Source organism: Ceratosolen solmsi, unplaced genomic scaffold (assembly GCF_000503995.2).
Source record: "Ceratosolen solmsi marchali unplaced genomic scaffold, CerSol_1.0 scaffold35, whole genome shotgun sequence".
In the NCBI taxonomy this organism is placed as follows: domain Eukaryota; kingdom Metazoa; phylum Arthropoda; class Insecta; order Hymenoptera; family Agaonidae; genus Ceratosolen; species Ceratosolen solmsi.
The window spans coordinates 8972123-8987892 of NW_011948423.1; the positions used below are offsets into that span (position 1 = coordinate 8972123).

The 15770-nt window shown below is 22.6% G+C and overlaps 2 protein-coding genes across 2 annotated transcripts; one reads left to right on the plus strand and one right to left on the minus strand.

Annotated features, from left to right (window-relative positions):
• The first annotated feature begins 5470 nt into the window (after positions 1-5470).
• LOC105362366 (ELMO domain-containing protein 2) lies at positions 5471-6515 on the plus strand. The gene has a single exon (XM_011499804.1). The coding sequence runs from the start codon at positions 5522-5524 to the stop codon at positions 6458-6460; it is 939 nt and encodes a 312-aa protein (XP_011498106.1). The 5' UTR covers positions 5471-5521; the 3' UTR covers positions 6461-6515.
• Positions 6516-7088: 573 nt separating this feature from the next.
• On the minus strand, positions 7089-10169 carry LOC105362367 (uncharacterized). Its single transcript, XM_011499805.1, has 6 exons — positions 9936-10169; positions 9512-9697; positions 9301-9439; positions 7571-7732; positions 7367-7492; positions 7089-7293 (listed from the first exon to the last, which is right to left on the minus strand). Exons 1-6 carry the CDS (start codon positions 10159-10161, stop codon positions 7140-7142), a joined length of 993 nt encoding a protein of 330 aa, XP_011498107.1. The 5' UTR covers positions 10162-10169; the 3' UTR covers positions 7089-7139.
• Positions 10170-15770: the final 5601 nt, after the last annotated feature.

Sequence of the window (15770 nt, forward strand, 5' to 3'; positions counted from 1 at the left end):
CAACTATTTTTTCATATTTTCATAGTCATGGAATATTCCAAATTTATAGATAATCTATTTATATTATAATTAATTTATCGTATTTGTTTTAATTGTAAATTAGAACTACGTTATCTTATATATTCTTAAATCTATTTCGACTGAGAAAATATTCTTAAAATATATTTAAATTAATGATATGTCTATTATGAATCTATATATATATATATTTAACATAATTAAATGAATAAAAGTACACTTGATAATATTAAAAGCATAATTAATATCATATGCTTGAAGAAGTTCTACCCCTAATTATTATTATGACATAATAATCATAGTTCATTTGATAATATTCGAAGTATAATGAATATCATATATTTGAAAAACTTATATTCCTTATTATTATTAGAAAAGTTATTATTATTTATAATTGTTACACATACAAAAAATATTTTGATTTATCTGAGGATTTATCTTAATCAGCTGAATATTAGGTAGAAAATTATGCCCGGAAATTTAAATACAAACGTAATTAGGGTATATTTTTTAAGAAAAAATGACCAAACGTAATGTAGATATTATTTACGTAAACTAGTAAAATGTGTACATGTAAAAAGTCAGTATTAATTTCTTCTTTATATTTTTGTTCTATGAGAAGAAAAGCACAGTGATTGTACGGCTATTCTACCGTTATTGGTATTCGCATTTGCATTATCGGCACGAGAACAGCTAATACGTTTACGCCCGGGTGACCGTAAAGACTTGCGTCAAGAGAAAAGGAAAACGAGTTATTGTTGTCCTCTCATTTTGTGAAACTGGTTTGCGTGGGGGCGCGGGGGCCGAAAAAGGGCAGAGAAAAAGAGAACCGAGAAGATACTCAGAAAGTGAAGCATCTGCGCGAAGACGACAGCATTCGGGCATCGAGAATATGGGATTTGGTGTCAGTATGCGCTGAGGAAGTAGTCCGCGTGCGCGCCTCCGGCCTCGGTCATATGGGCCCCTCTGATGAATTAGTAATCAGGATACGCGAGTAACCGAAGAGCAAAGGCGTTTGCTCGCGCATTCTTCGCCATCATTCATTATTCATCAGGGTTCGAAATTTCATAAAGGAAAAAAGCGCCACATTACTGCTGCCAGAATCTTAAAAATGTATTCATCATTATGCTCGCATGGTTTTTCATGTCAGAGAATTTCATTAGATTCGGATTCTATTATCGTTTAACAGGTTTCGAGGCTGTCGACTGGTTAAAGATGATGGGTCTAAAGATAAAAAAAATTGGGAGTCAGAACGAGGAAAGGAGGAAATGGAGAGTTATCAAAACAGGAATTTCGTCGATTTTCATCTCTTCGTTTTTTGTGAAAGATAAAGTAGAGAGAAGACTTAATTTCTCCTTATAGTCTTATAGTCTTTTTCAATATAATAATAATAATTGATTATTTTATTATTGAGTAATTATTGGTTTATCCTGGTATATCAATTTTTCTATTATCTATGATATTCAATTTTTATATATACATAATATTAATTTTTTAGAAATATAGTCTTTGATAATCCTTTTTGGCATTACTTTGGCAAAACTTTCTATGTTTTTCACATTAAAAAATTCAATTTTATATTATGCAACTGTTAAATGTAAAAGCATAAGATATTTTTATTACATAAATTACGTTTAAATTATAGAATTAATTTACATAATATAAAATATAATTTTTAATATAAAATAATTTATAAAAGAAATGTATATGTTTCAATGGAATAATGAAATCTTTTCAATTTCACTTTTTATTATTTACAAGTATAGTATTTATACATGCAATATCTATAACTATTGACGAAATATATTTACTCAATAAATAAATAATATATTTAACAAATGTAGTACCGTTTAACAATTAAAAAGAATAAGTAAATTAAATTTATTTTACATGCAATTCGTCAAACATGTAAAAAAATAATGTACAATAAATAAGAAGGCGTAATGTTTTTGTTACTTTCATTTCTTATATGTAGATTAAAGTAGTACATTTTTTATATCGCAACAAATTTATTACAGTGTGATATTTCTTCATTATTTCTTCACTATAAATAATATATAATATATAATAATATATAATATAATGATATTTGATTTTTTAATACAAAAAGAAATTATATTACAGGCAATTCATATCCAATTTATATTATACATATGTATTTGTGCACAAATAAAACTGGGTTTATTGGCTCATCCAAAAAATAATACAGTATTAATGATAGTAGGCACATTCAAATTATAAAGAATTATTATTGATATACATAAAATTTACAAATAAAAGTATATATTTTATAATTTTAATATTAACTTTTATAAATTTATTATAAAGTCATTAAAGATATGTTAGATTGTCATATAATGGATATACTATCGAAATTAATCGAAAATAAAATTCTTAATAAACAACTAATGTAAAGTATAATAAAATGTATTTTTATCGATATTTCTTAAATAACTTTTTAAAGTATAATATTTTAATAAAAATTGTATTATAAATGAATAAATAGTAATAATAATATTAAAAGTTCAATAATTGTAAGTATTTCTTTAAAGATAAAGCATGATTATAAATATTTTTAAGCACATTAAAAAAGACTTTATTAACATAAATTTTCTTTTATAATTATATTTTATTTTATAAATTATATTTTCTATTTTATATTATTATATATACGTACTTTTACTTAACGAAAATTAAAATATAAGATATTTAAAATAAATTAAAAATAAAAAATACATTCTTCGTATTTATCTATTTTGATGCAATTGATGCACTTGTATAAAGCTTAAAAGTATTGATCTGAATAATATACATCTTATTTCATGTTGTTATTTGTTGGACTAAATTCTAAAGTATCAATAATTAACTTATTTTTAACGTATTAAAATAATTAAATGTAATATTCAACCAAAAAATATTATTTTTAAAATTGTTTAGATTGTTAACTTATTAATTTATTATTTTTATGCAAACTAAAAAGTGATTATTTATAGAAGTACTAATTTTATTGAGCATATGATTTTACACAAGCTTTATTGTCTTTATGTTAAATAAGTTTATTTTAAAAATATATTTATAAAAAATCATTTTTTTCTCTTATTATTGACTTTTATAAGGTTACAAAATATGAAAAAGAAGTACCCACTTTTGCATATATTCTTGTTCAATATTATATAATTAATTACGTAAGTCATTAATATTTAGTTAAATAACTATATTTTAACACTTGTGTATTGTTATTTAAAGGTGCAAAAGTTAAAAATTTCTTTACATTGGTTAAATTAAAATATCGTAATAAATTATAATTTTAAAACTAAATGTAAAAAGAATCACGCTTTGCGTAGAACAGAATTATTAAGAATGCAGTAGTTTATATTCGTTCTCACTTCGCATTACTAAACTTGCATGAAGGAAATATACAAAATCTAGCTTCAAATTTCACGTCAATAAATTTTCATTTTGTTTTATGAGTTTTTAAATTGCTATCGGTATTTGTCTTTTAAACGCTTTCCAGCGTTTCAATATTTGCTTATTAATATTTAGTATGGTTGAGCACATGGTAAAATGCCATTAATCAGTCAAGTTCATAGCCATCAAATCATCCTTGGCTTGCATTGATGTATAATTGAAAATGGGAATCGTTTGTGTATTTCGCTTCAAGATGGCGTGCATGAGTTAGTGGACTTATTACTGTTTTATCAATAGTAACTCGTTTGTTTATTATTAAGATCTGCTTTAAATCAACATTATGACGTATTGTTTTGGAAGTTTTTCTTCCGATATAATAATATAATTTTTTTATTAATGAATAATCTGTACTACCAAACTGGATTGTTTTCTATACGCTGACAGACGCCATAATTGGATTCAAGCAGGTAGACAAAAATTCGTTAAAAGAAAAATGTTAAATTTGAGTTGATTTAAATACTTTAACTTTGATGGCTATTATATAAACATTATAAATATTTGTGACTTTTGCTTTTTATATATTCGTAAGTGAACTTCGATTTTTGTTAAATTTTTCACAAATCACTATTTTCAAATTGATAGAATTCAATGTTTTAATATATTTAAGTATAAATAGTTATTTATATAAGAAATATATTGCAATATATGATGTAAAAAATACCTTACTTTCAAGAAAAAAAAGTATATATATATATATATATTTAGTTATATCGATTTTATAATGTTTGAAAATGATTTACTGTAAGATTTTTCATTTATCTTAGAGAATGAATATTATAGAAATTGATTTAGAACTAAATGATGGTTTAATAGTTTTAATATTTCGCATTTCGTTCTTAGTATAGTATAAAATAATCTTAAAACTAAATTAAAATAAATCTTTTTTATAATATTTCAATCATATAATAATTCAATGATGTCAAATTTTTATTCTACTGAAGTCATATTTAAGTATTTTTTAAATATAATTTATAAAATAATATTAGTAATTTAAAATTGAAAAAAATTATTTTACTGTTGATTTTATATCTACTATATAATAGATAAATATATCTACTATAAAATCTTTCTTAAATTATAACTATTTATATTTAACAAGCCTTTAAATACCATATTCATAAGTTAGTTCTACAATATTCTGTTTATAAATTGATATTTATATAAATATATATAAACATTTAACTATCTTTTTACTTTTATTATATGTAGATGTTTATATTTTTATTATTAGGTAACTTCTATTTAAGTTTATTATAGTTTTTTATGAAATTAAATGTTATAAAATAAAAAATTCATCACCATTTATACTAAATTGATGAAATGCTAGAGTGTTAAAATTCTACAATTTCTTTAAATATTATAAAATATACTGTTTTCTATTAAAGTTAAATTAATTTTTTATTCTATTTTAATTCTTCTTTTTTAATCTATGACAAATATTATTAACAATTTTATATTGTTCACAATCACTGAATTTATGAATATATTTAGTTATTCACTTATCAATAAAAGTATTTTGGTTAATTAATTTTATTATACATTTATGCTACAGATACTTTCAAGAACATTTATATAATTAATCAATGAATTGGTTCTAATTAACAATTTATTGGATATTTCGAAGATCTTGTAAACCATAAAAATATTAAGTTGATCGTATAGTTAAAACTAATGAAGACCATTATGTAATTGAAGAAACATAAGGATGGTGAACAAATTATATAATGTAGACTAGTGCCAAGTAGTATGAATATGAAATGCTTTTAATGCTCAATTTAAATACATAAAGATAAATTCAAATTGAAATAAATTTAAAAAAAATTAAATTGCATCATTAATCATTGAATTATCAAATAATGAAATCACTTTTCATTTACTATAATTACTGTATATATTAATCTGTAAAATCTAATTGATAACAAAGAAATTTTACAACTCATTAGTAGGAATTGTAATATTTGTAAATAATTTTGTGAATAAAAATTTGTAAATATTTTTCAAGATTTTACATAATTCATGGTACCTAATTAAAAGAATGTTTCACTACATTTGGTCTTTGATCAATTGGTATCTTCGACCCTTTATCAAATGGGTACTACGACAAACTACACATATGTGTGAACTTCAAAGAATATGTTATGGCAAGCCATCTGGTGCTCCTCGTACATATGCAGTAGAGTATTCTCTTAGACTCTCACGAAATGCTGATATTATATCTTTAATTTCATATTTGGATGACATAGCTAATCAATGTGCAATAACTATAAGAAGCGAGCGTGGAATTTTAGAAGAAGCAATTAGAACTGTACTGATAACGAAGAAAATAAATCCTGCAGCTCATCCTGATTTCTCTAAAATATTTGGTAAGTGTGTGGAATTAATTTGGGGTTACAGACAACTTTGTGTGGAATGTGAAGAATTGAGGCAAATACAATATGATTCTGGGAATCCTGTACATGAAGATTTACTTTTGAGATTGTGGGACCTGTTAATGCCTTATGATCCACTTGATGCAAGAATAACCAAGCAATGGCAGGGTATTGGTTTTCAAGGCGATGATCCAAAAACCGATTTCAGAGGAATGGGTCTATTAGGATTAGAAAATCTGGTTTATTTTGCTCAAGAATATCCCAGTGCAGCAACCCATGTCTTAACACATTCAATGCATCCACGATATGGATATGCTTTTGCCATAGTTGGCATTAATCTGACAAGTATGGCATTGAGATTATTAAAAGATGGATCAGCTAAAACACATATTTATAATTCATCTAAGACTTTACCATCGCTTCGTGCCTTTCATCAATTTTATTGTTACTTGTTTTACGAGTTTGATGGATTCTGGTTAGAATCTAAACCTAATAATATAATGGAGTTTTCTTCTATTCAAAAAAAATTTGAGATAAATATTAGAATGGCTCTTGCCAATCCTTCAACTGTTTTTAGAATAAATTTATCAGTAGATAATATCTAGCACAAATGTGAAGATTGTGTTTAACGTTGTTTGTAAGAATAAAATTTATATAATTTTATTAACAATTGACATTTTATAATTTAATTAAAAAAATTTTTTTGAAAATCTTATGAAAGATACTCTTAAATACCTTCTTGTTTTATAATTTCAATTAATATAATATGACCATAGTTTAACTAAATATTAACACAAAAATATTTGTATATATATATAAATATATGAATACATAAGATGAAATATGAAACATTTTTTGTATTTGGATTTTAACTTTAATAAACTTAGTTTTAACTTCATATTGTGATATAATTTTGTTATTGTTTTCGCAGAATTAATTTCAAGATTATATATTTTATAAATAACTCACAGCATTCCAACAATTTTTCTGTTTGGAATATACTTTTTTTAACAATTATTGTAAAAGTTAATCTTTTATTAAATGAAATAAAGTACTTAAAATGTAAATAGAATATTTAATTATATAAGAATATAAAGTGTATTTGTTATTGGCATAGAGTAATAATAATAATAATAATAATAATAATAATAATAATAATAATAATAATATGAATTTATTTTATTTTATCAAATATAAAATTGAAATTGTTTATTAAAAAATGTAAATGTTACATTATATTTGTTTACCCATATGTACATTCAATTAAAAAAGATAATATATATTTTATGTATCTTTTTTCTGTTGTGGTACTTCAGCCTTTCTTCTAAGTTTACTCGCTACCGTTACAATTATTAGCACACCAACAGTGATACTACCAAGTTTTAATATCCAAGGATTTTCTATTAAGAAATGAGCTATCATTTGAGTTAAATCGTCACTGAAATTTAAAAATAAAATTATATATAATGTACAATATATACATTAATAAAAGTTTTAAAAGCAATATTTACAATGGACTTTGAGGCACAGGCACTTTTTCTCCATGAGCATTTTTGAACCACTCTTTGGCAAATGATACAAATGATTTCACATCATGTTTGGGAATTAAATAACGATACATTTTACTATGTTTAAATCTGTAGTAGTAAAATACATATTGCATTAAGATTATATTATAATAAAACTATATAAATATAAATTTTTAAGATATATACAAAATAAATTGAGGAACTTCGTAAACTCCAAATCGTCGAGCTGTTGAAGCTCCAGTCGAATATTTATTAACCCGAGCAACATTAATTCTTTGTTTTAGTTTAGCACCAACAGCTTCCCAACGTGCTCCTAGTCTTTGGCAATCGACACAATCTGTACTATAACTGATTACGAATATAGTATATTATTTCATTTTATATAATAAAAACTAAATATTAGTAAATACAATATAGATCACGTTAATTATAAAAATTAGTAAAATAATATTAAAAAGTATATGTAAAGTGAATTTCACTTTCAGAATATTTCAAATTAATAAAATATTAAAATTTAATTCATTTACTTATTTAATACAATTTTAATATCTCTAATCATATTCATAATTGGACAAAAAGCTATTTATTTTGTATATGAAGAAATAAGAATTTTTAATAACTATATTCTACATATAAATTAAGAATATAATACAAGCTATTAATACAGTCACTGATATTACTATGGAAATTAGTAATGGTAATATTAATATTTTATAAAATTATTTTTAGAGAATACAAATAAAATTTCAATACTATGAAAATATTACAATTTTTATAATAAAAAGTATTTACTATTAAATGTACTTTTGAAAGTCTGAGAAAGTCTTTGAATCTTTAAATATCTTTACATTTTTATTTTAATTATCATAAATAGCAGTTTTAACTGGGAATTTTAATACATTATTTAAATATTAACAAAATAATAGTGCACTTAAAAAATTAATTTACAAATACAAATTCATTAATATATCTTAATTTGGATAATTTGTTATTTATTTAAGAACTTGTTGAAAATTTTTTAAAAATTTAATTGACTTTATTTTATTAATGCTTTATTTTAAAACATAAACATAAGTATAAGACGATATGATAACATAATTAATTTTGTATGAAGAAATGTCTAGTACAATTGCAAAGTTGAATGTCAAATCAGTTTAGTAAAAATATATGAATTTAGTAACCATAATTGGCATCACCATAAAATAAATATAATATTTATGCAATAAATGATTTTAATTTTAATTTTTTCAAAATTACATTTTTAATTTATTACATTTAACAGATTTTCTTTTTAATTATTTTAAACTCTACTATATAAAGTAATAATCATCATAAACAAGTGTAGAACATTTTCTATACATTTTTTTACCCAATTCTAAAGGAACAATTAATAGGTTTAATTTTCTCTAGATAATCATTAGACAGTTTAATGTAATTGCATTGTTTTGCAATGTTTAAAATGCTTTGTCGAGGACTTACTATTTTTATATAAAATATTAAAAGCAAGTGTTTTAAACTTATGTAATACATTAAATAAAAAAGATTGATTACACCTTGTTTTTAAATCACTACAGAATTATCATAACTCAAAATGAACTGAATTGCATATTACATTATAAACAAAAAAGAAATAAATGTGCCATATTATTAAACGTTTTTTTATTTATTAAAACATTTTAATTTTGATTTAATATTTGAATTAGAAAAATAAGTTATATTTTCAAATGAATATCTACCAATATAAACAAATAATTAAAAGAATTTTTTAAACTATACTTAATATGAATTAATACAAAAATTAACGAAACACATTTTCAAATATTACTTGTGTGCAGGTGTGTGTTTAAATGCATATATGGGGTCAATAAGAATATTCTTTTACATTATAAAACATAGTAGTATTTAAGTAAGCTTACAACATGATAAACCAATCTCCAGTAGTAGCACCGGTGCTTGCTTGTGTTAAGTGTTCAAAAGTATCATCTGTAAGTTCTTTAACTATAGGTTCTTTATTTTCTATAAGAGTTGTTAAAATTTCTTCATCTTCTATTTGACCTGTGAAAATATATTTATAAAATTTAAGTAATTAATAAATTAAGTGTTAAAATTGAAATATTTATATTGTACCATCATATAATAAAGGTATTCCTTGTCTAAAAAAGACTATTGCAGGTTCTTTATTAGGGCTATATAACCTAAGCATTTGGCTGTTTATTACCCTCACTACCCATGCTGATAATGAATCAACTAAGTCTTCTCTTATATGTAACAGTTGTTTTTCAACATCATCACATAGTTCACAGTCCTTTTTTGCTGTAAAATTATACAACAGATTTAGATAGATTTTTCAAAAGGATTTGAATGAGATCAAATAATAGTAATAACTTAAAAGTTATTTTTATTTTCAATAAAGAATAGAAATATATATATATATATATATATATATATACATAATATGAAATAAATAATATAAAATTAAAACTATAAGCTAAGAAAAAATTTTGATCTAACGTGAAACGTATAAATATAAATAACTCTATGATAAACTTACTAAATAATGTTACGACATATTTTTCTGTTTTTATAAGATTTAAAAGATCCTCATCACTAACTGTTTCAAGAGTCGCAGCTGTAACACTAGAGAATAGATAAAAAATTGTCAGGAATGAAATTCGACACATTTCTTTTATTTTTTCTGTAAACAAAAATAATTTTTCAAGGATAATTTGATTATCTTTTACACCGGCAAATATTTTTAACAGCTGTAGATACGTCATGAAATCGTCAACGTTATGATAATATTAAGCGCATGCGCAACTTCCAAAGCAATATTTACTTTGTAAATTAATTTATAGTATAATTATAAAACAAATTCAAATTACAGTAATCACAAACTGTAAAATTAGAATGAAAGAAGATTATAGTCTTTACTGAAATGTATATAGTCGTACAATAAAACATAATAGCAATTAAATCTTATTCAATTTATAAATTATAATTATGAAACTTCAATATTCATTTCGTTTTTTAATTATTTTAATTATTTTAATTGCATTATGGAATTTTTATTAACCATATTAAATTGATACTCTAAAATATTATAATAAAGTGTTTAAGATTTGGGATTACATTTTAGTTTTTGAAACTCATTACTTACATAAATTTAATGAATATATTATGATAATTACTATTTATTTATTAAAGCATGATTATCCTTTCAAACTATTTATTGTCAAATTTTTAGAATATTGTTATTTTTGTCAAAATAAAAATGTAAACCTGAATTAATAAAATTTCATTGGGTACAAACATATGTGCAAGTGTGTTTCCAAGTTTTGTAAACTTTCTTTTACTCGTCACATAATATTGGGATTCCGTGATATTGGGGAAGTAAATATAAATAGAACGGAATTATATAAAAAATATACTTAACTACAATATTAATAAAGATGTTATAATACAAAACTTTCAAATACATTACATATATCGGTATAGGAAATTTTTTTTAGTTAATTTAATTATTATAGAGTAATAGCGATTATAATTATCGTATACAATAATATCGTATACAACTGAAGCTGCAACATCCATAGAATTCAAATAAGTGTTGTCAAATTGTACAGTAATCTTTAAAATCTTGTAGCAGTTTGTTGATCGTGTCTATTGCGACTTTAACTTGAAATACATTAGATGTCTATCATATAATAATAATATGTATCTGTATAAATATGTAACAATAATCAAATCATCTAAAATCGAATTCTATTAGTATGATTAGTCAATGCCGCAAATATTTTCCTTTTTTATGAACTATTTTCAATTAAAGATAAGGTGTTTTTTTCGTTCTTCAAGTAGATTGCTATCATATGATCAGGAACAAATAATAAATTAAAAATTTTTATTCTAATAAAGAAAGTTGTAAATAAGTGTCATCTTATTGACATCTAAATAAAAAATAGTATATTTTTCCATCGACATATGTAGTCATCACTATTTGTCTGTTAAAAAATGTAAGTCATATTATGTTAAAAATGTGATTTCTCTGTGTGATGTATATATCTATAAATTATACATCAAAAATGAACAAATTTAAATTCATTACAACCATTATAAAACTCGAAGTAAAGATAATTTTATGATATTATGTAGAACAAAACAATACATAAAATAATATTTATTCTTAATTTTTTAAATATTTATATATATTTATTTTTAAAAATTTCATTAATTTCATTTTCATTGTTTAAAGAAAAGAATTTGTATGTCAAACAAAATAATATTATATAAAATAACATTAAAATTTTGTTAAGAGATATTTCGTATTTTTAAGAAAATAGAACATTTTTAAATATTTGAAAAGTGCTTACCATTACATTTCTATTTTAAATTTTAATTATAATATATTTTATTAAATTCTACTGCTCGTTCATGATTCTTACATAATAGGATTTAATATTTTCACATGGGTATACACTCTTCATAATGTTTACATTTTTATTTTCCCGTTTACCAGCATTATTTATTTTCCTTACTATTGTGTTAATATTTTTATAATAATTGATATATTTTTGTGACATATATATCTAACACTATGTAATGTTGACTATACAATCATCACTGTTAATATGATTATTACTTTTCAACTTAATACTGTTCTTTAATACTATGCAACTAATACTTAATCCGACTATTATATATCTTATTTATATAAAAGTCCTTTCTTTTATTTATAAACGGATATATTTTCTTTAATTCTTTTACTTTAATTTTTATATTGAACCTTAATAAGAAAAAATTTTATAAGTAAATAAAAAAAATTATCATAAAAAAAAATTAATTTAAAAATATTATTTTTGTTGTCAGTTTCTAATAAAAATAAAGTATTAATACGCATTTCACATTGACATATAACATTGACATTATCAAATATCGGATAGCGAAGCTCCCGCGAACGACTGAAGGTGTACAATAAAACACCGGCTAAAAGGGCAGATCTTGGATTGCAACTATCATGTGGCACTACTCGAAGAAGTACCAGCGATCCTACTGCTACATGTAGTGCATACCAACACCACGTAACAAATACCGTAAAGATCTCACAGATTCTCAGAACCATCTTAGAATCATATTTATATCTAATCTGACAATAAATAAAGAGAAAAAACGCCATGTATTAATATTATGTATTAACATTGTATTATGTATATGTGCTATGTATTAATATTGAATAAATACGCCTTCCTCTTCCACTTGCCTACAAGTCTCCCACTGAACATCACTGGGAGGTTTTAGTCTTAGTTTTAAGTTTAATAATTTGGTTGACAATGAAGTTGAATATTTCTATTAAGACAATTAATCTTGTACAAATTTAAATTTAATAAATAGTTTGAAAACAATTATGGGTACAGGTAATGAAGACTAAGTTGGAGGAAGAAGGAAAGTAAATTTTATCGTTCCTCAGTTACTGAAGCCTTTCAAACTTGTATGAATAATTCATTCCTAATATCTATGATAAATTTGTACAACTTTTTAACTAAATTACAGTTAAGTACCTAATCGTAACAATTTTTAAATTTCCATTTAATAGCACTTAATCATAATATACATCTATGTATATAATATATTTTTATATTAATACCTATTTTATTTTATAATATAATATATAAATTTAAAATATTATATTATATATATTTAAATGGATTATAATAAAAGCTCATTGTAAGCTCAGATATGAATAAGAGAACGAATAATATCGTATTGAGAGCATCAATGAATATAATTACAATTAATACAAACTCATTGTATATATACAAATATAAATTTCTTACATGATTGTACTTGAGTTTTAAGTGAAAACTAATATGCCAAGTAGAAACACGTAATAAGACGCTATAAATGTTATGTTTTAAATTTCTAACAATTTGTTCAATTATACTATACAATATTATAAAATTTAAAGCAACTAATAAAAGACAATTTTTTAATTTCTTCAATTTATTTATCCTAAAGACATTTTCAATCAATTTGATCTATATCAATATATCAATATTCTACACGAAATGAAATGAATATATGTATTATTTATAACTAACATATAATTAAAATTTTAATATTCAAACTAAATCATATCAAATCACATCAAATGTATATTAAATATACATATTAAATAAATATATATAAATATATAATATATAATATATAATCATAAAATAATAAAATATGTAATATAATATATAAAGTTTAATCATTATATAATATAATATATAGTATATAATAATTTAAACATTTAATTATGCATAACAATCATTTCTTTAGTAATTTAATTTTTCCATTAAGTCTTATAAATATATTACGTATAACTATTCCATCCATAATAATGTTATTAAAATATAAATTATGTATATCGACTAAGATATAACTTAACTGTTTTTTATAAGTGCTAATCGAACTAGATAATGTTATAGAAATAAAGGATTAAATGTGTAAATATAAAGCATAAGTGTGGGATACAAAGAGCAGTATATTATATTTGTATTTGTATGCCGAATGCAGTGATATAATAAAAATTTATCTGTGTTCTACATATATTAATGATTCGTATTATTGGTGGTTTGGATGATTTTGTATTATTTTTGTTTAAATTTTTTATAAAATTTTTTAATTGGTTAACTATTTTTAATTTATCTATTTTTTATTATTGTTTATTGTATATTATTGTTTTCTTAATGATAAATTATTTAATTTTATTAAAATAATTAAAGTAATTAAAATAATTTCAACAAATTTAAAAATTAATATAAATATCTAAGTAATTTAATTTAATTAGAAGTAAAGCCGTTTTCTCTAGAAATAAAATGAAATATTATAACAAGTTTTGTAAATGTTGATAAAATTATACCAAGTACAATTATTAAAAAGTGATATATTTTCACAATGGATTTGTGGAATATAATCGAAAATATATCAGTGTTCTTAATTTGAAGTATATTTGTACTAGACAATAAAAAAATTTTAAAAATATTTTAAAAATGAATAAAAACAAAAATTATAATCTACTATAGTTTATTTATTTACTTGTACATTAATTTATATTCAGATAATAAGTGACAATTTATTAGATATAAAGATTGTAAAAAATCGTCCGCAATGGCAGACTGAGAATGCGCTCAGAGGGTGAAGAATAGAAAGCCGCAAAGGAACGATTTATATTTTCCGGTGGCTTTAAAGTCTATCCAGAGGAAAGTGGAACTACATCTTATACGCTAAGGTGCAGAACTGTAGGAGATGTGGTAACTGAAGTTGCTACGTCAAAAGTAACGCAAGAAATGCAAAGTATGTATTTGATTGTAATATCAATCTGGCTTCCTTCAGTTGTCTTATAATGTTCTTTCTCTCTCCTCTCAGTCGAGAGTCGAGTCTCATATGCGATAAAGTAGTCAGAAAAAACGAACGGAAACTTTTTCGAATTTTTGGTATGATATGAGGACTAGCGTAAGTTAGATAAGATAGGCACGAAAGAACATCGAAATGAAAAAACCGTATAATAAAAAATACACATACTTGTGAAAGATTTCTACTAAAAAAAAACATATTTGCACAAGTATGACATGATATATTTAAGTAATATAATTTTATATTTAATTTCATTCTGAATTATTTGATAAATGTTGTCGATAAATATTGATATATGTAAGTAGATAGTTTAATCGACGATAACAAATATTTGGCATATTTCTAAGCTGGGCTTAGTTTATGATAGTTTTCAAAATTGTATTATATCTCTTGTTATGTATTTAAGAAGTAAATTTATCAAAAGCAAAGATACTCCAACTTAGTTAGATATTCTATACAAATTTATTTTCCTCTTTTATGTTAATATTTATAAGCTTTATATTATTATTTCATTTAATTTTTATAAATTAATTAGTTAAAAGTCGCATATATATGTTTTAAATGCATATAGATATGTATCATAAATGATTTATGATGTTATACTTTTTTATAATATATAAAATATAAGCACAATTTTTAATTTACAATTATATTTTTATTACATTTTAAGGTACATTTACTATTAATAAAGTTCTACGTCATTTTCTTTCTCATACTCATACTTCATATAATATAAGATAGTGGTGCGGTATTAAGCACCCACGTATAACCTGTATCTCTCGCTCTCTATCTCTCTCCCTTCTTGTCAATCTGTCTATCTATTTATTCATCTATCTATATCTAACTCTCTTACTCTAATAATAAAAGAACGCACGTGTGTTAAAAAGCCAATCATGCGTTATACCTCATTATTTGTATATATTAACAGATACAGACTGAATAAATTAAAATATGATTATATAATACAAATAAAAAATTAATATTAAATGCATAT

What these genes read in the sequence shown, in the direction of transcription:
- LOC105362366 (XM_011499804.1), top strand. Translation starts at nt 5,522, where the DNA reads ATGTTTCACTACATTTGGTCTTTGATCAATTGGTATCTTCGACCCTTT.
- LOC105362367 (XM_011499805.1), bottom strand. Translation starts at nt 10,161, where the DNA reads ATGACGTATCTACAGCTGTTAAAAATATTTGCCGGTGTAAAAGATAAT. An exon ending in GGAGATTGGTTTATCATGTT is followed by an intron (nt 7,733 to 9,300) that starts GTAAGCTTACTT and finishes ATTCGTAATCAG; the next exon opens with TTATAGTACAGATTGTGTCG. An exon ending in CCTGTGCCTCAAAGTCCATT is followed by an intron (nt 7,294 to 7,366) that starts GTAAATATTGCT and finishes TTTAAATTTCAG; the next exon opens with TGACGATTTAACTCAAATGA.